This window comes from Ochotona princeps, chromosome 3, assembly GCF_030435755.1.
Source record: "Ochotona princeps isolate mOchPri1 chromosome 3, mOchPri1.hap1, whole genome shotgun sequence".
Lineage (NCBI taxonomy): Eukaryota > Metazoa > Chordata > Mammalia > Lagomorpha > Ochotonidae > Ochotona > Ochotona princeps.
Window position 1 is genome coordinate 90,774,881 of NC_080834.1, and position 21,732 is coordinate 90,796,612.

General features: G+C 52.6%; 1 protein-coding gene across 7 annotated transcripts in view; it reads right to left on the minus strand.

Annotated features, from left to right (window-relative positions):
- The window catches only part of TNK2 (tyrosine kinase non receptor 2), a 38,083-nt gene extending 23,633 nt beyond the window's left edge, over window positions 1–14,450 (minus strand). For 2 of the 7 annotated variants that reach the window (XM_058662052.1, XM_058662051.1), the window contains exon 1: window positions 715–736. Coding sequence is in view for 1 of the 7 variants with exons in the window: in XM_058662049.1 (XP_058518032.1) it covers window positions 158–229 (72 nt within the window). In the remaining 6 variants the exon portion in view is untranslated. Of the gene's footprint in view, window positions 1–157; window positions 304–714; window positions 737–13,818; window positions 13,843–13,957 lie in introns of those variants that run through there. The other 5 variants (XM_058662046.1, XM_058662044.1, XM_058662053.1 and 2 more) reach the window with 4 other exon arrangements.
- Between the last annotated feature and the right edge of the window lie 7,282 nt (window positions 14,451–21,732).

Consider the following 21,732-nt stretch of genomic DNA (forward strand, 5'->3'; position numbering starts at 1 on the left):
CCACCCCCACCATGGCCCAGCTCTCTGGGAGCAGGCCTGGGGGTGCAGGTTGCTTGTTCCTGGGAAGCTCTGCAGGGGGCAGAGACGCCAAGAAAGATGGTAGGGTCTGTGCGCCAGTTACCTGGCCATTGCCCCCTCCCCCAGCCTCCCGCATTACCTGCCGCACTTTCTCGCTCTCTGCGGCAATGGTGGAGAAGGCCAGGCGTTGGTAAGCAGGTCTATCCCCCATGGCTCAACTCCCAATGTCCTGGCGCCTGCCAGCGGTAGCTCCCGCCCCTCCTGCAGCCCAAGCCGGCGGGGCGGGCAGCGGCGTTGGCGGCGTCACTGCCCTGCGTCCTGAGGGGCTGGGCTTCGAGCATCCTCCAGGAGGGCAGGGCGGTCGCAGCGCCTCGCCGGCCCAGGAGGTTCCATCCCGGCCTCTCCTCCCCAAGCCCTACCGCAATGAGCCGTGGTCTGCTCCAAGGCCGCCCCTGGACCATAGCTTCCCCTGGCCTTGGCCCTGCGCACAAGCCCACAGGCCTCCATCATAGCCACCTCCGATGCCCCTGAAGTCAAGAGAAGCGCAGAAGGAAAGCCATCCCCCTCCCCCGCGTCGTTGCCACTGCATCAGACCCGACCCTCTAGACTTCCCAGGGCCTGAAGCCCAGCCCTCCACCTGCCGCAGCAGCTTCCTCTAAGCTCGGAAAGAATGCGTTACCCCACTGCAGCACCCACCTGCCCAGCTCCGCGCCGCAGCGCTCCACTCTGTGCGCCTCCGGGAGCCCAGCCCTCACCCACACACTCCCACGCGAGTGCGGGCAGGCGCAGACCCAGCCCGCTCCGCCCCCAGCCCAGTCTTGACATTTCCCCCGCCCCACAAGTCAGACTGCAGCTGCACCTGGGTCCTGGGGCGGTCAGACTGCTCGACCTCAGGAGGAGGCCGCTGGCCCAGCTGCCCCAGGCTGTGCCCACGCAAGGTGCCTCATCCTGCACACTGGGGAGTCCACCAGCCCAGGCTCCTCCCCTCCCTCCTGCCCCCTGGGCTCCCAAGGCGCCTCTCACACATCCTCTCACCGGGATGGCATCTGAAGCATCCACTGACTCCTTAGTCCCAGGTATTTAGGGCTGAGCTCAGGGCACCTTCCCTAGGTTGAGGCAGAATACAGAGGAGAGGGGTTCCTCTCCCCCAAGTCAGGTTCACAGTGCAGGCAAGAGATCCCAGAAGGACGCTGGATGCCTTCCCAAAGGGCTTCCTCTGCCTCAGTCCAAGCTTTCAGGGGCACAAAATGGAGGGGCCAGGGAAGGTAGCTACAGCAGAAACATCTCAGGAATAGCTAGAGGCCCTCACTGAAGGCCACAGACCCAGGGGAGAGCAGGGTGAAAGGCCTACCTGCTGGCCCGTGGCTCTGACCCCAAAGCCACTGCTCCCCACCTCGCCTCCTGCACACCCTGCTCCCAGCACTGCGTTTAGGGTATGGGGAGTGCCCTCTACATGTGGCCCTCACCTGGCCCTTCACTTGTGCTTGCCCGAAGGCAGCCAGCAGTGGCTGGGCACCAGCCTGCCTCACTGTCCACCCACCTTCCCCAGCCTCCCCAACAGCATCAGTGAAGTGACAAATGCACACCAAGGAGCAGACAAGACATGTCATTTCCGGCAAAGCAGCAGCTCTTTCCAAAACAGTCTACCGTATTCTTGGGAATACGTGCCACCTCTACACCTCCAAGCTGCCTCCCTCTTCTCCAAGCCCTGCGAGGGTTTGGGGAACCAATACCACGGGGGAGGAGAAGGCAGCTGATAGCCAGAGGATTATCTTGTCTCCTCCACACAGCAGTCCCCCTCCCGGGGACCCCTCAGTCTGGCCAACCTCCACTCACCCCTCCGTGTGCAGGAAGGCCAGACTGGCTCCTCTTATCTTGTCCCAGAAGGAACTGCACCAGCTAGCCCACACTTTGAGGTCAGCCCCATCTGACATCACACTGGCTCAGTCAGGAGGCTGGCTGGCTGGGGACCAAGGAAAAGAAGAGAGTGATTCAGAGACAGGGCATGACTGTCCACACCCTCTGCTGCTCCGGGACACCAGGGTCCAGTCCCCAACCCCCCTTCTCCCCAGGGGGGCTGGCAGCTGGGCACGGCTGAGAGTGTGGCTGTGTCTGCCCACAGGAGGTGCCTGACCTAAAGGCCAAGGCCAGCCTGAAGCTCCCACACTCGACTGCTGGATTCTCTAGGAGCTTCCTTCTCGCTCTTCCCAGGGCTCCTGCTGCCACCACTGCTTTCTCCTCTGCAGAGTCACTGGGCAACCCCACCAGGAAGGCGGCTGCTCAACGCCATGGCCTGTGAATCCCAACAGAGGACCACCACCACCATCACCCCTGTGCCCTGCTAATCCCGGCTCCTGTGTTCTGACTGGAGGCATCCCAGCCGTCCCAGCTGGGAGACCCACACACTACGTGCACCGCCTCCCGACCACTCCTCCGCCTACTCCTCATCCCCAGGCATGCCATGAAACTCAACAGCTATCAGGAGCCAGGCAGACCCCAGCTCAACTCCCGGCTCCACACTCTCTGGCTGGGCAATGTTTGAGCAAATCGCATAATCTCTAAGCCTCAACTTCCTCATCTGTGGGGGATAAATACTACGTTTGGGCAGTTATGAGGCCTCAGCTGGACAACGACCAGGCCACTGAGCCCAGAAGGCAGGCACATGGGTGGCCCCGAGCTGAGGCCCAGCCCTTGGCCGTGAGGTTCTCTGAGACCCAACCAGGTCCTTAGTATCTATGAGCTATTCTTTGTACCACATTGTCTCTTTGTCTGAGACACCTTCCTATACAACCCTCAAGCCCCCAAATTCGATCTCTTCTATCAAATCCATTTCCTAGTCCCAAAAGGTTACTTTTGTGATGCTCCCATGTTGTTTTGCCGAAGGAATGCTTGAAAACGACAGTATAGGACCCAGTACAATAGCCTAACGGCTAAAATCCTCACTTTGCATGCACTGGGATTCCATATGGGTGCCTGTTCTAATCCTGGTGGCCCCACTTCCCATCCAGCTCTCTGCAGTGTGGGAAAGCAGTCAAGCATGGCCCAAAGCCTTGGGACCCTGCTCCACGTGGGAAACCCGGATGAAGCTCCAGGCTCTTGGCTTCAGATAGGCTTAGTTCCAGCCATTGCAGCCACTTGAGGAGTGAACCAGAGGCAGGAAGATCTTCCTCTCTGTATATCTGACTCTCTCTGTATATCTGACTCTCCAATAAAAATAAATAAATCTTTTTTTAAAAGGATAGTATAAACACACAATAGTACATGTTAAAAATAAGGCAGCCAAACATATAAACAATTGTAAATTATCCATCATGATTCAATCATTACACTGTCGTTCTCACTGTAACTCTGTTATTTCCACAGAACGCTCCTACAAGGGCCAGTGCCATGGCAGAGCAGGTTAATCCTTTACCTGCAGCACTGGCATCCCATATGGGCTCCGGTTTGAATCCTGGCTGCTCCACTTCCAATCCAGCTCCCTGCTATTGCACCTGGGGAAAGTAGTGGAGGATGACCCAAGCGCTTAGACTCTAGGATCTACATGAGACCCCAAAAGAAATTCCTGGCTCCTGGCTTTGGCTCAGTGTAGCTCTGACGGTTAGAGCTATCTGGGGACTGAAGCCAGGGATGGGAGATCTCTGTTTCCTGCTCTCTTACTGTAATTCTACCAAAGGAAAAAAAAAAAAAAAAAACCTACAGGAGCTCACACCTGCACAGTACACGCAATCAAAAGGATTTCAGCCTTAGTGACCCTGAAGGAAGGAAGGGAGCAGGTAGGGGCCTCGGGCCTCTGGTGGGAGAAGCTGCCACTCACTTCCCATCCGACTGACCACCTCACTCTGCAGCTCTGCCCTCATACAACAGGGGCTCTGAGTCTCCTTATTGCTACTAAAGCTACCCTACTCCCACAAAGCCATTCCAGACCTAACCACAATCTTTCAAGTGCTGGCCCCGAGTCAGGAATCCCCTCAGCAGGCTGTGCAGGAACTGCTAACGAGACTGGACTATTACGGCCTCCATGGGAGGGAGGCAGGGAGCCAGGACAGACTGGCTGAGAAGGACAGAGGCAGAGGTGGCACACCCCACATAGAGACCCTCCATTACCCCATCTCCTGCAGGCCCAATGCAGGATGGAAAAGTGTTGTGGGCTAAGGAGTTGATTAGTGTTCCTTGGCCTGGGCAGGAACAGGAACTGGGCTTGTGGCTAAAAACACCCAGACTAATTGGACTCATCTGTATCCAATATCCTCCTAAATGAGGATGTGGGGGGAAGAGTATATAAGGAGAGGTGAAGGAGCAATAAAGGGAGACTTTGCAGAGACTTCTACCATCACCGGTCTGTCGGTGCTTCATCCCCATTCTCCCTGTCCACGTTACTGGCTCTGCTGGCTGGAGCAGGAAAGGACATGACACTCCACGTGACACAGCCTGCACTCGGCCCTCCCACCAACTGCACCTCACAGGACAGGGGGCATGAAGCTGCTCTGCCAGCCAAACCTCATTGCCCAGAGCCTCACCGTGTGCCTCAAGCATCGCCCCCTCAGCCACCAGGAGCAGCATTCCTGTAGCCCAGGCTCACCACACACACACACCCACCACCACCACCACCCTACCTGACACCAAGGCCAGGAGGCTGAGCTCTGCCAAGTGCCAGCTGCCCCTGATCATACTGGCAGGCCCTGCAGGGACTCCTGGGCAAGGAGAATGGCTCCCAGGGGCCTGCCATCTCTCAGAGGTCTCCGAGGGCTGGCCCGTCAGCCTGCCCTCTGCTGGCTCAGGCCTCCAGCCTCCCCCTCAGCAAGAGCCCAGAGCTGAAGGGACCTATTGTTGGGCCATGGAGGTGGGGTGGGCAGAGGATCAGAGTGAGGAGAAGCCCAGGGCTGGGAGCTTGGGGATCTCTCTCCTTCAAGATGCTGATGCTCACCCATGTCACCCAAACCAGAGGAGCTTGCCATCCAGGGCAGGCTGAGGCCCCTGGAGAGGCTGCAAGTGAGAAATATCAGGGGTTTCAAGCCAGTTTAATCCTCACAAAGTTCTGTTGCCTACTGCGCTGGTTCAGCCTCTAAAAGAAGCTTGTCTGGGCCAAGGCATCAGGAAGCTGCTTAAGCATAGACCCCAGAGGCTGGAGGTGGACGGGAGAGAAGACACACACGCATGGCTTGGAGGGGTACTGCCTCACTAGGAGACACAGAGGTGGCAAGAACATGGTACTGTCCCACCCACCAGGGGCTCCCCAAGAGGGTACAGCTATTAGACAGAGGGGCCAGCCAGTTCTCCTTTCTCTGGAGCTATCCACCAGGTGTCCCTGTGCAAAGGGTGCAAGCTGTGGACTGAAGAATGATCGTACTCTCTAGGTCACAGCTAAGCAATGGGAGGCTCTGGAGAAGGATCCAGGGTCACCCAGGAATAAAGCAAAGCTGGGATTCGGGTGTCACATGACCGCACAGCTCCCCGAGGGAACGCTGCCTTGAATGGAGTTGGTGCCTCAGGCCCACCGACCACCTTCTTAGAAGCAAAGGTCTCCTCCACACTCGGGAGTTGTACACTCAATCCCACGGGAGCTTGGCAAGTGAGGCTCCCAGGCTCAGAGGGTCTCGTCAGTCTGGTCCAAGAGACTGGCGTTCTATCTAGATGTCTCTCGATGGGTCCAGACAGGTGAGAACTACATCACAGTGCCTGGGTTTGGCCCTGCTAGCTCTTGTTTTGGTTCCAGCATCCTGCTAACGCACACTCCAGGAGGCAGCAGGTACCTGGAACCTTGGTAGAGCTCCAGGCTCCTGACTCCAGCCTGGTCCTGCCCTGACTATTGGGCATCTGGGGAGTAAGCCAGCAGATGGACAATTTCTGTATTTCTGTACCTCCCTCTCTTTCAGCCTTCCAAATAAAAAGGATAAAAAAAAAAAAAAACTTTTGCAGAAACCACAGAAGCAAAGGACAGTGGCACAACATCATTTAAGCACTCAAAGCAATTGACAACCTAGGATGCTTTGCCAATGAAAATAGCTAAATGAAGGTAAAATCAATATTCAAAATACATGAAAAATAAGAGAATTCACTACCAGCAAACACGCACTACAACAAACATAAGCTACATGAGTATTTTTAAATTACTTATATTACATTAAGAGATTAGCTGATTAAATAAGAGCAATGTAGTGTGGCGTTGGTTACACATATCTTTTGTTAATAGATTCTAGAGAGGAAAGAAATGAAAATATACCAACTTCAAGATTCTTATACGAACATGATTATGTGTACTATGAATCCCGTAAACATGAAAAGGAAGAAAGTACCCTCACAAAGAAGCAAAAATTCTTAAATTCCAACAACATACACGCACAGGAATAACACATCTGGTTAACCAAGCGGAGTTTGTACCAAGAATATGAGGTAGTTTTAATATCTGAAAAGCAATAGCAATCAATGTAATGTAGCATTTTAACAAATAATCATTTGAATAGCCACAGGAAAAAACAACCTAGCAACATCCAACAGAAAAGGAAGAACAGCAATGAAGTGTCTCACCTTGATAAAGCCCATTTGGGAGAAACCCACAGCTCCCTCCATGCTTAATGGGCAAACACAGAGGGCTTTCCCCCTTCAAGTCAGAAACAAGTTATCTATTCTCACACTCCACACAATACCAGGGGATCCCAGCCAGGGCCATCATGCAAGCACAAAGTTCAGCAAAGAGGAAGTAAATCTGTTCTTATTGGCAGATGACAAAGACCCAATTTAGGGTCAGCACAGCTATAGGATTTAGTTCAGGATGCAAAAATCAATGGCATTTCTAGCATTAGCCAACCTTGGACGGAAGGGCCAGGTATTAGACTGCAGGGAAATGTGCCTGTGCAGAGTTTTCAAAGGTTGCACAATGGTATTCCAAGCCTCTGCTCTGAGATGCTTAACCTACAGCCCAAAGTTTACAGCTAGAGACACATTTTTAAAAAGTACTTAGATAGGGCCCGGCGGCGTGGCCTAGCAGCTAAGTCCTCACCTTGAAAGCCCCGGGATCCCATACGGGTGCTGGTTCTAATTCCGGCAGCCCCACTTCCCATCCAGCTCCCTGCTTGTGGCCTGGGAAAACAGTTAAGGACAGCCCAACGCATTGGGACACTGCACCCGCATGGGAGACCCGGAAGAGGTTCCTTGTTCCTGGCATCGGATCGGCGCGCATCGGCCCGGTGCGGCTCACTTGGGGAGTGAATCATCGGACGGAAGATCTTCCTCTCTGTCTCTCCTTCTCTGTGTATATATGACTGTAATAAAATGAATAAATCTTTAAAAAAAAAAAAAAGTACTTAGGGCCCGGCGGCGTGGCCTAGTGGCTAAAGTCCTCGCCTTGAACGCCCCGGGATTTTATATGGGTGCCGGTTCTAATCCCGGCAGCTCCACTTCCCATCCAGCTCCCTGCTTGTGGCCTGGGAAAGCAGTTGAGGACGGCCCAATGCATTGGGACCCTGCACCCGCGTGGAAGACCTGGAAGAGGTTCCTGGTTCCTGGCATCGGATCAGTGCGCATCGGCCCGTTGCGGCTCACTTGGGGAGTGAACCATCAGATGGAAGATCTTCCTCTCTGTCTCTCCTCCTCTGTGTATATCTGACTTTGTAATAAAATAAATAAATTTTAAAAAAAGAAACAAAAATAAAACAAAAGTACTTAGATACTCTAGCAACAACTGGACATTGGACATTAGGAGATAATTTTTATAACAGCATTAACTGACGACAGCCAAAAGGTGGCAGTAATCCAAGTGCCCATGAATGGATTTTTTAACTGCAGCATATTCATAAGATGAAATACCACTCAGTCTGTTAAAAGAAAGGTCAGCATTGTGGCTCAGCATGTTAAACCACCCCTGTGTTGCTGAGCATCAATATGAGCACTGCTGCAAACCCCAGCTGCTCTGCTCCTGCTCGACTTCCTGCTATGGCAACTGGAAAAGTAGAAGAGAATGGCCCAAGTGGTTGGGTCCCCGTGCCCACAAGGAAGACCCTGATGGACCTGTAGAATCCTGGCTTTGGCTTGGCTCAGCCCCAGCTCTTACAACCATTTGGCAAAGAACCAGTGAATGAAGATTTTCTCTCCTTCCTCCCTACCTCCAGTTCTTTTTACATAAATGAAAAAAAAAAACTCGGGAGAAAAAAAGCACAACATTCTAACACCTGCTATACCATAGATGAATTCTAAATGCATTCTGTCAAGTGAAATAACCAGTGACAGAATGACAATTATTACATGACTCAACTCCTATGAGGCACCTGAAGTCGTCAAACGCAGTCAGAACCAGAAACAACCAGAAACCTGCCAGTAGGGTTGAAGAAGGAAGGAGCAGGAAGTCACTGTTAATGATAAAGAGTTTCAGTTCCGTAAGAAAAGCTTTGGGGATGGTGATGACGGCTGCACAACACGGTAAATAGATTCAATGCCTCTGAACTGTACATCATAAAACGATAAATTTTGTTATCTATATGCCATCCAAGGTTTTTTCCATATATATATAACAACAGCATTTTTCTATTATTTATTTTTATTGCAAAGTCAGATATACAGAGAGGAGGAGAGACAGAGAGGAAGATCTTTCATCTGCTGACTCATTCCCAAAGCGGCCACAATGGCTGGTGCTGCGCTGATACGAAGCCAGGAGCCTCTTCCGGGTCTCCCACACGGGTGCCGGGTCCCAAGGCTTTGGGCCGCCCTCGACTGCTTTCCCAGGCCACAAGCAGGGAGCTGGATGGGCAGTGGGGCCTCTGGGACATGAACTGGTTCTCATATGGGATCCCAGTGCATTCAAGGTGAAGACTTTAGCCGCTAGGCTACCATGCTGAGCCCTTTAAATAGCATTTTAAAACCCAATATAGGGCCCGGCGGCGTGGCCTAGCGGCTAGAGTCCTCGCCTTGAAAGCCCCGGGATCCCATATGGGCGCCGGTTCTAATCCCGGCAGCTCCACTTCCCATCCAGCTCCCTGCTTGTGGCCTGGGAAAGCAGTTGAGGACGGCCCAAAGCTTTGGGACACTGCACCCGCGTGGGAGACCCGGAAGAGGTTCCAGGTTCCCGGCTTCGGATCGGCGCGCATCGGCCAGTTGCGGCTCACTTGGGGAGTGAATCATCGGACGGAAGATCTTCCTCTCTGTCTCTCCTCTGTGTATATCTGGCTGTAATAAAATGAATAAATCTTTAAAAAAAAAAAAAAACCCAATATAAGGAGGGCCTTGGCGCAGTAATGGAGATGCTGCTTGGGAAGCCCACATCCCTTGTCAGGGCTAGGTTCAAGTCCAAGCCCCACCCTCAATCCCAGCCTATTAACACACATCCTGGGAAGCAGGAAGTGACAGTTCAAGCAATTGGGAAACTCAGACTAACTTTCAGACCACCTGGTTTGGGCCTAGCACACTCCAGGTGTTGGGGACATTTAAGGGATGAACCAGCAAATAGAAGATATCCCCCACTCTCTCTCTGTGTTTCAAATAAAGTAAAAATTTATATTAAAAACCATATTGTCCAAAAGAAAACAAAAACCAATACCATTTAAAGTAACTTCAAGAATATCCAATATTTAAGGATAAGTGTGACAACAGATACAAAAAACCTAAACTTAAAATACACACACAAAATGTTGCTGAAAGGGCAGAGCACAGTAGCCTAGTGGTTAAAGTCCTCGCCTTGCCCGCGCCCGGGATCCCATATGGGCGCCAGTTCTAATCCCAGTGGCCCCACTTCCCATCCAGCTCCCTGCTTGTGGCCTGGGAAAGCAGTCGAGGATGACCCAAGGCCTTGAGAAGCTGCACCCGTGTGGGAGACTCAGAAGAAGCTCCTGGCTTCAGATAGGCTTAGCTCCAACCTTTGTGGCCACTTGGGGAGTGAGTAGACAGACAGAAAATCTTCCTCTCTGTATATCTGACTTTCTGATAAAAATAAAATAAATCTGAAAAAAAAAATGTTGCTGAAAGAAATCACAGAAAACTTAAGCATGGAAACATAAGGTGCAGGAGTCAGAACTTAAGGTGTTCATCTTACCCATGCTGATAGTAAAAATTCCAGTAGATGTTTTATTTTTAGAAACCAATCTGAAACACATGAAGTGCAAAGAACTGGAGTAGCTAAAGCCATTTTGAACAGGTAAAAGGGGTTGGCATGATGGTTTAACTGGTTAGTCCTCCACCTGCAAAATCCAGCAACCCGTATGGGCACTGGTTCGTATTCCGCTGCTCCATTTCCCATCCAGCTCCCTGCCTGTGGCCTGGGAAAGCAGATGGGGACGCTCCTTGCCTGTGGCCTGGGAAAGCAGATGGGGACGCTCCCTGCCTATGGCCTGGGAAAGCAGTTGGGGACGCTCCCTGCCTGTGGCCGGGAAAGCAGTCGAGGACGGCCCAAAGCCTTGGGCCCCTGCACCCACGTGGGAAACACAGATGAAGATCTTGGCTCCTGGCTTCAAACCAGCTCAGCACTGATTGTTGTAATCATTTAAGGAGTAAAACAGAGGATGGAAGAGCCTTCTCTCTGTCTTTCCTTCTCTCTGTAAATCTGCCTTTCCGATAAAAATAAAAAATCTTACCAAAAAAGGCAAAACCAAGTTTGAGATCTTACCTTCATTTCAGGAGTTAAACTCAGAATAATTCAGAACAGGATAGTAAGATAAAGATCAACAGAGATCAAAACAACAGAGTCCATAATTAAACCCACACATATCCAATTCATTTTTTTTTTAAAGATTTATTTGTTGTTGTTGCAAAGGCACATATACAGACAGGAGGATTCACTCCCCATGTGGCTGCAACAGTCGGAGCCAAGTCAATCCGAAGCCAGGAGCCAGGAGCTGCTTCCGAGTCTCCCACACATGTGCAGGGTCACCAGGCTTTGGGCCGTCCTTGACTGCTTTCTCAGGCCACAAGCAGGGAGCTGGATGGGAAGCAGGACCTCTGGGATTAGAACTGGCACCCATATGTGATCCCGGGCATATGCAAGGTGAGGACTTTAGCCACTAAGCTACTGCACCAGGCCTATCATTTTTGACTAACATTCAAAAGCAATTCAGTGGAGAGACAGAAGCCTTTTCACCAATAGTGCTGGAACAATTAAACCCCAACATGTAAAAACCTGTGGCTCATACCTTACACCCCATAAACAAAAATTAACACAAGAACATCACACACCTGAGGCACCAAACCATGAAATTTCTAGAACAAACCATAGGAGAAAACTGTTGAGATTTGGCATCCAAGATTTCTGACACAACATCAAAAGTATAACTCCCCTGAGAACAAAGTCGCAAACTGTAGCTCATGAAAATTTAAAACTCCTCTTGAACAGAAACTGTTCAGAGAACTGAAATGCAGGCCACAGATGGCAGGAAAAGATTTGCAAATCATGTATCTGGTGAAGGATTTACACACAAAATACATAAAGAACTCTTTAAAACCCAACATGAAAAAGCCCTCCTACAATTAAAAAAGGACAACCAATCTGAGTAAATGCATCGCCAGCGACAGAGGAGCCCACGGCAGGGCAGGAGATGCTTAACAGCATCAGTCACAAAGGAAACGCAAATTAAAGCCCTAAGGAGATACCACTAGACGCCTGAGGACGCCCAGCACTGCCGACAAAACACAACACTCACAGGGCTGCTGGGTGTGGGGAATTGTGTAACCAGGGCTTGGCGCAATGGCTCAGTAGCTAAATCCTCCTCTTGTAAACGCCACGGTTCCCTGTGGGTGTCGGTTTGTGCCCCAACTGCACCACTTCCCATCCTTGTGGCCTGAGAAAGCAACAAAGTATGGCCCAAAGCCTTGGGACCTCGCACCCTTGTGGGAGACCTAAAAGAGGTTCCGGGCTCCTGGCTTCGGATTAGCTCAGCTCCAGCCATTTCAGCCACTTAGAAAGTGAACCAGTGGACAGAAGATCTTTCTCTCTGTCTCTCCTCACTGTGTATCTGCCTTTCCAATAAAAACAAATAAATAAAATAAATCTAAAAAAAAAAAAATGTTCAGCTACCAAACGATTCAGCCACCCCAGTCCTCGGGATTTACACAAGCGTGTGTCCACACGAAGATTAACATTCACAGCAATTTAACTGGAAATAACCGAAAATTGAAAACAACCCATCAACAGGAAATGGGTAAACAGATGGGGCATACACACACAACAAACTACTCAGCCATTTAAAGGAATGAGCAACTGCTAAAGGCAGCGACATGGACCAGTTTCAAAATAATCACACCAAATGAAAGAAAACAGGCAATAAAAGGCCACCTGCTATTTTATTCCATTTATTGCAGACATACGGGTGGTGACAGAAAGCATAGCAACCTGTTACCTGCAGAGAGGGGACAGGCAGAGAAAGGGTGGGAGGGGGGCTCCCAAGAGGTGCAAGACCTTTTGGGAGGTTGGGGAATAGGGTGCACCCATGTTATAGCTTATAAAATGGTATGCTTTAAAAATGTTCCATTTGTCATATGCCATTAGACTTCAAAGGTATTATTAAAACAAAATCACCTCCTTCTAGAAGGAGCACAAAGCGGGGGTGATGACCTCACGTTTGGGACGCGGGCTGGGGGAGAAGCCAGAGGAAAAGGTCTGAGAACCAAGTAACCTCAACACCTGCCAGCCAGGGCTCCCGAGATGGTGGACGCTGGTGGGCGCTGGGCGGGGAGCGGGGGAGTCCGCTCTCAGAACTCTGTTGGCAAAGCCTGTATCACTCATGCAGACTCCAGCCCAGCACTGTCTTGTCCAAGGAGCTGCCACTGCTGGTTAAACAGCTGACCAGATTCATCCAATGCCTAAGCCCTTCTCCTCTCTTCATTGTCCCCAAATTCAGCAAAGTCCACCTGCACCAGTAGAAAACAACGGACACCCAAGTGCATGCAGTCAGCCCAGACCAGGCTGTCCATAGAAGCTCAGGAGCCGGCACCACTGGGGCCATCCCAGGAGAGCCACGCGCCGCCGTCTGGATGAGGCAGCTGAACTTCCGGCGTGGTGCATGAGTGTCTGGCGTGGCAGTGTGACAGGCACGGGATGAAGCTGACAGACAGGTTTGGCCCTGCCCGGGGAGCAGGCGAACCGGCTCCTCCAGCACTCCTGCGGCCTCATGTGGAGAACATTGGTTCCACCCATTCTCTGGGTCAGGGATGGGGGTCTAGGGGCTATCATGGGCCACACCTTGGGCAGGGGAGAGATGTAAGCAGCAACGGGGAACACAACGCATAGAAGGAACCCTGTGTAGGCTGGCCAGAGGAGCAAGCAGGCGTGACCTCCAGGCCAGCAGGGAAGGCACAACCAGCCAAATCTAGTCCTAGCTCCACCCCGCCAGGGGCAGGGGACGACCTGCAACCCCACCTCTAGGCTGCCAGCCCGACCACCAACCAACCACAAAGCAGTGCAGAATGCAACAGTGCAGGTGCACCTTCCAATCACACCCCTTTCGGGGCGCAGTCCTGGGGTCCCAGCGGGGAAACACGCAATGCACGCTGCTCCTGTTCATCTTGGCTGGCTAGGCGCCCTGGGTATAAATCAGCTGTGACAACACCGCGCGGTGGTGGGGGCAGGCCAGGCTGGTGCTCAAGCCACTGGCTAGCACAGGAGCATCTCGGCTCCCAGGGCAACCAGGGTATAAAGTGCCCTCTTCCCTTCTTTGGAACGCCTGGAGCAACTGAAATCTCCAGCCTCCAGTACAGACACCCTAGACCCCACAGGTTGACAGACGGAGAGCTCACCCCCACTTGCGTGTGCGTGGTGTGTGGGGAGGTCAAGAGTTACTCCTCATGGCCTCTACCCAACCCTGGCGGGCTCCCCGACAATCTCACCTCTGGTCTAGACTAAAGGAGATGCCAGACAGACAGCACCAGGAGGCGGGGGTGCGGGCCTACCTCCTCCCCACCCAAGGCAGCTGAAAGACACTTCCAAGACCACCCCCTGGAAAAGAACCGAACCTGGGGTCCTTACCTGACGCTGGCCGCCGCCGCCTCCCTGCAGACACAGCTCAGCCCCGGAGGAGGTCGCAGAATAGGACCCCACCGGCCACCTCCTGCTCTCGGGCAATAACTTTGCAAGCTCGCAACTCCTCAAACGCCTACATCCCGTGCGCGCCCCCAAGCCCGAAGGACTAGCCGAGTGCCAGGCTGGAGTGGCCCGGGGGGGGGGTCACCACCGCCTCCTCCGCCTGCGCCGCCGGGTCCTGTGCACCTCGGCAGGACCCTCTCCCGCCTGGGCTTCCTTCCCGTTCAGCTGCGTTTCCTGGACAGCCCGCACCGCCTGTCCCTCCTGCACCCCGGGGCGCCAATTTGCTTCCTGCACCCCGGGGCGCCCCTCCCCTTCAGGCCCCTGGGGCCCCACGAGCCGGGCCCTCCCCACCAGTTCCGGGCGGTCTCTGGGTGGCGTGGGAGTCGCCCCCAGGACCACCGCCTCCCTGCTCTCCCAATCGCGCTCCCCCGGCTCGCCGTAACTTTCGAACCCCTGTTCGCGCTCCCCCAACTCGGGCAGCCGCTCGGGCTCGGGCTGCTGCAGCAGCCGCCGCGGGCTCCCCTCCCCCCGCTCCTGCACCCCGGCGCGGGCCTCGCCCCGCTCCTGCACTGCGGGGCTGCCTCCCCCCTTCTCCTGGTGCTGTCTGCGGGGCCCCAAGCCCTCCTCCTGCGCCACAGGCCAGCCCGCCGAACCCGTCCACGGCGCCGGGCGCCTCCAGTCCGTGCCGTCCGGCGACCCCCACACCACCCCCAGGCTGGGCTCGTGGCCGCGGCCGCCCCGCTCCTGCACCCCCAGGCCCACCCCGCCCTCCTCCTGCACGACCGGACCCACCCCGCCCTGCTCCTCCACGCCGAGCTTCAGCCCGCGGAGCTGCTGCGGGCCCCAGCTGAGCACCCCGACCCGCTGCGGCTGCTGCTCCGGCAGCGGGGGGCTCAGCCCGCCGCGCTCCTCCTGCGCACCCCGCCGGGGGCCGCTAGCTCCCACCGCCCAGCGTACTCGCTTGCCCCCCAGAGGCCGCGCGGTCCCGCCCCTCCAGATGGTGCGGCCCTCGGCGCCCGCTCACGCCGGGGGCCCTGGCCCGGCTCCTTCCGCCGCGGCCCCCCTCCTCGCGAGCCCGCGGCACCCGTCCCCCGGGTGGCCACCCCTCACGGGCCCGCCTCCCTGCCCTCGCCTGCGGGCGTCCACGTCCGCCCGCCGGGCGCCGGCCCCCGCAGGTGCTGCGGCCCCGCGCGCTGCCAAGCCCAGCCTGCGAGCGAGCGCCCGCCCTCCCGCACTGGGCTCCCGGAGCCCGCCTGCGCCTGCGCCGCCCGGATGGGGCGTGCCCGGCGGCGGCCACCCCGCCCTCTTAAAAGGCCCCGGGCCCGTTACTCCTCCCCTTTTAGGGTGTCCACAGTTCCCCGGGCCCATCCTCTATTTCCGGGCGGGTCTTGGGGCCTGCGCTCTGTGATGTCAAAGGGAGGTGAGGCAGAGCAGCCGCTGGGGCAGAAGGTACCCTGGAATCCGTGGGGCCACACAGAGCAGCCCCCGTGTGCCTCTCATCCGAAATTGCTTCCCTCCTGGCCTCCTGTTGCTTTGCATCTGGAACGAAACGGCTGTCTCAGCAGGTGTATCCAAGGTTACCTGCAGCCAAGGTGGAGCTAGCATCTTCTCTGGAGCAGCTCTAGGGCGGGGACCTTGACCCCCACCCCCAGCGAGGTAGGTCTCCCAATTGAGGCCTGTGGACACCTGTCGCTGAAGCATTGTGCGCCCTGGGCAGAAGGACCTTCTTCCTGCACAGCCCCTTTTAGGCCCTGCCCTCTTGAGCCCTCCTTGACCATACCCCTGCAGCCCCAGATCTGCACCCACCTGGGAGGCAGCCCCAGACAGAGGGAGTTAGACTTCCAAAGCTGGGGCCTTCCTCCTGTCTCTAGGTCGGTGTAACAGTGGAACAACTAGACTGAACGAAGCACCACCCATCAGGGTTCTGTGAAGATTGTCCCATCTGCCCCATTGGCACTGGGCCTCCAGGCCATGGCCAGGGGGAAGAGGATAATGAGGAAGGAGTTGTAGATGCCTCAAATGCAGAGCTTAGAATGGATTGGGTCTCGGGTCACAGTGCTTGGCAATTTGCTACTAAATCCAGACACCGCTGAGTGTGAAGGCTGCCACTTCCCTAAGGAGCCACCTACAGAATCCTGTCACTGTCCCACAGCCAGCCCAGGGATCTGGCCTCAAGGGAGACACAGGGGAGGGACCCTGAAACGTTCACTCTCCAAGCTCCCTCACACTAGCACCTTGGTGATGGGGGAACACCCTGGACCATTCACTTGCTTTTTTGTCCAGTCCCCACGACAACTGTCATCATCCCCCTGTTGCAGCAGATAGCACTTCATGAAGTTGCCCGTGGCTAAGTGGCTGGTTCAGAACTAGGGGTGAAGTGAGAACTGCAAGCCCACGTGGTAACTCCTGAGGTTGCGCTCTGGAGCTCCCTGAGGCCCCTGAGCCTGGCTTCAGGACTTAATGGATTTCAGTGGTCAACAGCTGCCAACAATGGATTGCAGCAAACCTGCCTGCCAGGCAATCCACCTGCAAATCAAAGCTCCACACTGCCTCATCTGTCTGGCTCCCCTTATTGATCCTCTCTGCCGGGCCCTCTGGAGCTCTAGGCTGGGGCAGGCGCTGTTTGTCATCAGTGGACCAGGCACTAGGTGTCTCATCTCCACACTGTCCTGTGAATCCAGGACTGACACACTACCCTGTAGCTGGAGAGCAAGCTGGGTGATGGAAGGAAAAGAGCCCCGCCAAGAAGCAAGAGGTCCCAGGAGATGGCGAGGTGGCTACGGGGATAACCCCAGTGCCGTGATGTGATATGCCTGAGCCAGCCTCTTCCCAGATCTGGCCCGGGAGGAGAGCTGCCCAGAGCAGTGACTCGGCAAGAAGCAGGGCTTGTTGGGGCTAGTTCTAGGCAAAGGGGAGCCAAGCTGCTTGAGGGAGGCCTTTGGTGGTGAGCTGAGTGTGAGGGAAGCAAGGGGGCAAGGAAGGCATTGCTGGGGTCCCAGGGCAGTATGGCTCACACCCCCCCCCCCACGCAGGTATTCCCATCAAAAGGTGGACATGCTGGGTGACCAGGTGACATTTTTGTTGTTGCAACTGTTTTGCCTTTTAAAATAGGGCCTGGCAGCGTGGCCTAGCGGCTTAAGTCCTCACCTTGAACGCACCGGGATCCCATATGGCCGCCGGTTCTAATCCTGACAGCTCCACTGCCCATCCAGCTCCCTGCTTGTGGCCTGGGAAAGCAGTTGAGGACAGCCCAAGGCCTTGGGACCCTGCACCCACATGGGAGACCTGGAGGTGGTTCCTGGTTCCTGGCTTCGGATCGGCGCAGCACCGGCCATTGTGGTCACTTGGGGAGTGAATCATTGGATGGAAGAGCTTCCTCTCTGTCTCTCCTCTCCGTATATCTGACTTTGTAATAAAAAAATAAATCTTTAAAAAATAGAAAACATTAAAAATTATTTTCACAATCCCACTTCGTGGGATTATTAAACTGAATCTGGTGAATTTGGACTTTGTAAAAGATAGTAGTAGACTGGAAATGTCATTTTTTGCACCTTTAGGAATGTTTATTTTCATCTACTGAAAAGCGACAGGGAGACAAGAGTCAGATCTCCCTTGCTCTGGTTTACTTCCCCAGTGTCAGATGCAGTCAGAGCCCAAAGCCGTGAGCCTGGAACTCCATCCAGGTCTGCCATGTGGGGGCAGGGACTCAGGCAGTTGCATCATCACTCCTTGCCTCCCAGGAAGCTAAGTAGGTCTCTTGAGGCCGAGCAGCTAGGACACACACCAGAAATCCAGGAGACATGGCCTCCCACTGTCACATCCATCCCATATTTTTGAACTTTATCAAGGTGTAACGTACACACAAAGAAGTCCAGCAACTTGCATGTTTACAAAGTGAATATGCACAGTACCCAAACTAAGATATGGAACACACCAGTACCCCGGAAGACTTGGTCTTCCAGCAGGTCCTCGCTACTCACGGTTTAACAGATTTCCTCCCCGCCTCCACCACACATCCAGAAACCCCACAATGGGGGTTTTTGTTCAAAGCACAGGCAACCAGAACAATGCCCAGCACAAAGTAAGTGCCAAACATCTGTGGACTGAATGAGAGGGTATCACAGGGAGTAAAGATAGTGTTCTGGCAAGTTTTGTTTCATTATATGCCGAGATATGCATGTGACCACTTGGTGTAGATCATAGTTCAAAAATTCTGAAGCCCTCTGCTCTAGCTTGGCGCAGGTTGTAGGACTGGTGATTCAGATCAGCAAGATCAGACTAACAACATGGGGTGGGGGATGGGAGATCCTATTCTGATACAGAGTCTAATCCTACAAGTTGGGAGGAGGCCTATGAGATCCAGCCTCCTGAGCATCCAGGTGCAGGTCCACACATCACCTCTTTAGCCGCTAGGCCACGCCGCCGGGCCCGACACACATCACCTCTTGTGTAAGAATTCCATGGAAAGCTTCCCGAATGCAGACGCCCAGCCCCCCCCAAAAAACAAATGGGAATTTGGGATGGGGGTTAAGCCTCTGCCTTTTTAAAAAGCTTGCTAGTTTATTCCAATGTGGTGTCAGAAATGGGCAGTGCTTGGCTAGAAGGGACACTTGGGTATGGAGGTAGAGGGACCAGAGATGCAGATCTTTGCTTTCTTCATGGCTAGCAAAACCCTTAGCTGAGGCCAGAGGAAGGGTGACTTGTGGAGTCAGGACTGCTCTCTAGGGCAAGTCTTGATTTGACCAAAAAGGTATCAGAGTCAGGAATGGGGTTTATATTTCTCAGCGAAAATGGAGACTTCTGAAAGAATTCTCAGGCACAGGGTGGTGTGTGTGCTAACTGACCACTTCCTCCCAGGTTCTGGAAAAGGCTGTGCCTGCCCCATGCCATCACCCTATCAGAGCCCCTCAGAGCTAAGGAGGACTCCCCAGCACACAGTTGGCCCCCAAGTAGTTGTTTTCAAAAACCTTGCTAGGGAATTAGGAGGAAGCGCTGCCAGCCTTTCCCACACACCTGTGGCCTCTGCCCAGCTAGGGCCAAGAGCCAAATGAGCCAGCCAAGAGGTTACAAATCCTCAGATCACAGTCCTGCAGTGACGCTCCCTGGTGGACAACCTGGAGAGCTAGTTAACTATGGCCCGGGGAGTAAATAACTTGTGACCTGTTGAGCTGTGGTCCAGTACACACATCAAACTTCTAGTGGAAGGGTCAAGACTAATGATTTAAAAGTCTGGCTTGTATCATTCACCTACTTAACTTGCTGAAAACCACTGCACTTAAATGAGAAGTGGATGTTTGACCTAATGGTCGAGACGCTGCATGCGCCTGACCTGCTGATGCACTCTGGGAGGCAGCTTAGGGGTTCCTGTCACACCCATGTGGGAGAGTTCCTAGCTTAGTCCCACATGCTGCTGCCATGAGATCCATGTGTGTGCCTTTCAAATACAAAATAGTTTTAAAATAATCTTTGAAGTCAACTCACACTAAAGGGAAATGAGCAGTGGTTGACTCACCACTGGATGGTGAAGTACTTTCTCACTTCCGTCCTTTTCTGTTGCTCTCACTCCTCTGCTTCAAACTCCCCCTTGGCAGGTGGCGCACAATCACTGGCTGCCTAGGTCTTCCTGCTGCTGCACTGATGCCCATCCCAGCAAGCTTCAACCTGCAGCTTTTCTGGCCACCCTCTCCAGTTGGGTGAGCCCATTTTTCACTCCCTTCCACTCGCAAATCTGAGTTAATTAGACCCAGATGTACAGTGCTCCCAGCCCTCCTGGGCACCGGCACTCACTCAATCAGCAAAGGAATCCAAGCTCCCCCCACCCCTGCTCACTCCCATGCAGCCCTCCCTCCCCTTCTTTTCCCCTGGTTCTCCTGCTGCCTGCTACCCACTCAGGCCCCAAGTACTGCATGCTTCCATCTCGCCACCTCCTCTCCTGACTCACTTCCTCACTTGGGAAGAATCCATTTGAAAAAATGACAACTCAGTGTTCTAGCATTTTATTAAATCAGGTAAGGAGTCTCCAAGTTGTTGCATACTGGTTTGTATGATTATAAGGGCATCACTTGTTCACAAAGATACAGCTCAACAGTAGGATGGCAAGTCTAACATTTGAAGAATATTCAAATAAACACAGTAAAATGGCATGCAAGTTCTAGAACAGTGAATCATGATGGAACTCACTCAACTTGGCCTTTATCTTTAAAATGCAAAGTTATATTTAACCAGAAAAAAAAACTGACTACAAGTTGTCACTAGTCAGATATATATATAGTTCCTTAAAAAACAGTCTCTTGTCACTGGTTTACTTGACTGGCAATAGGTCTAAGCACACAGAAAGGTTTTTGGAAAATTTACTTCTGTCAAATGTAGGCCCTGTGTTCACGTAACCTCATGAAGTCAATGAGCTTACCTTCAAGCATGGATAGATGATGTCTAAATCTGGAACCCCAGCTATGTCTTTTTTGCTTATTTACTGAATATCAGCCCAAGATAAAACATTGTGACAATTAAAAAAATGATTCATTGAGGTTATCAATAACCTAAGTCTATTGTAGCTTAGGTAAAGGTCAGTGCCACTAAACCCCTAAGTGATTCCAAGGACTTTTAAGTTTGGAACTTCTAGGTTTATGGTGATGGCTGGTCTTTGCTCACATTGCCTCATACTTACTTTCCACGTCTACACCTAATTTCCACTCAACATACCAATAGGTAGGTAGGTAGGTAGGCATGATCAAAGACCCCTTTATAAGCTTTGCCTCCTGTAACCTTTACTTCCTCCACCACATCTCCTACGGAAGTTGCTCCCAGTTTAAGCCAAAAGGTCAATTCTGGATTTCAATTTGTCTGAACTAGGTCTACAAGAGTTAACATGCAAATACTGGGACAAAGTTATAAATTCATTTGTCAACAGCAAACATTATAAATGTATGCTACTATCCTACTAAACAGAAGACCCAGGAGAAACCACAAACAGGACAAAACACCCACATTAAGTTAAAAAAAATAATTTTATAGCAATTGAATTTACCCACCAAATGCTTAATGACCACTACAACTAAAAGACAATTACAGGGAGTTGGGAATACATGTTAGATACTAACGATCTTCAAGCTTTGAAGACGTCATTGCATGAAGAAAATTATGGGAAACACTGTTCCCGATAATCACGTACACCCTTAGTGTAACATATGGAGATCACTGTCTCCGATATAGACACTGTGGTAGGCAAAAACTACCTTGTTCTTTATACATTATGGAAGACACTGCCCCCGATAATGTTGAGTTAGGTTTCTGACAAAGGTACTGGAAATTTTGCAAGCCTGGAGAAGTTGAGCTGTTAAATCATGGGTATGAGTACTGCCCACAGCCTTTAGGTGACATGTGTTTAGAATCTGGTCATAGTTTATGACATTTAGGAGAACTATCGTGTTTAGCTGGTCAGCTAAATACAAGTCTACCTTGACTGGCTATCCCTAATTATTTTCCAATCCTTAGCTTTATTATTTTTTTTTTGGCAGGGGGGAAGCTTGAGGCTGTTTTCTAAAACCTTCTAGTGTTGCTCATAAATGCAAAACTTCCAGTATCTATTGGGTTTTATTAGCAGATGCTGCTTTTATTCAAAAAAAACGACAGTATAACTGTCATAATTATGGAAGGCACTGCTTCCGATAATTATCTTCTATAAAAAAAAAACACCATTTATAGTGAACTCTGTCACT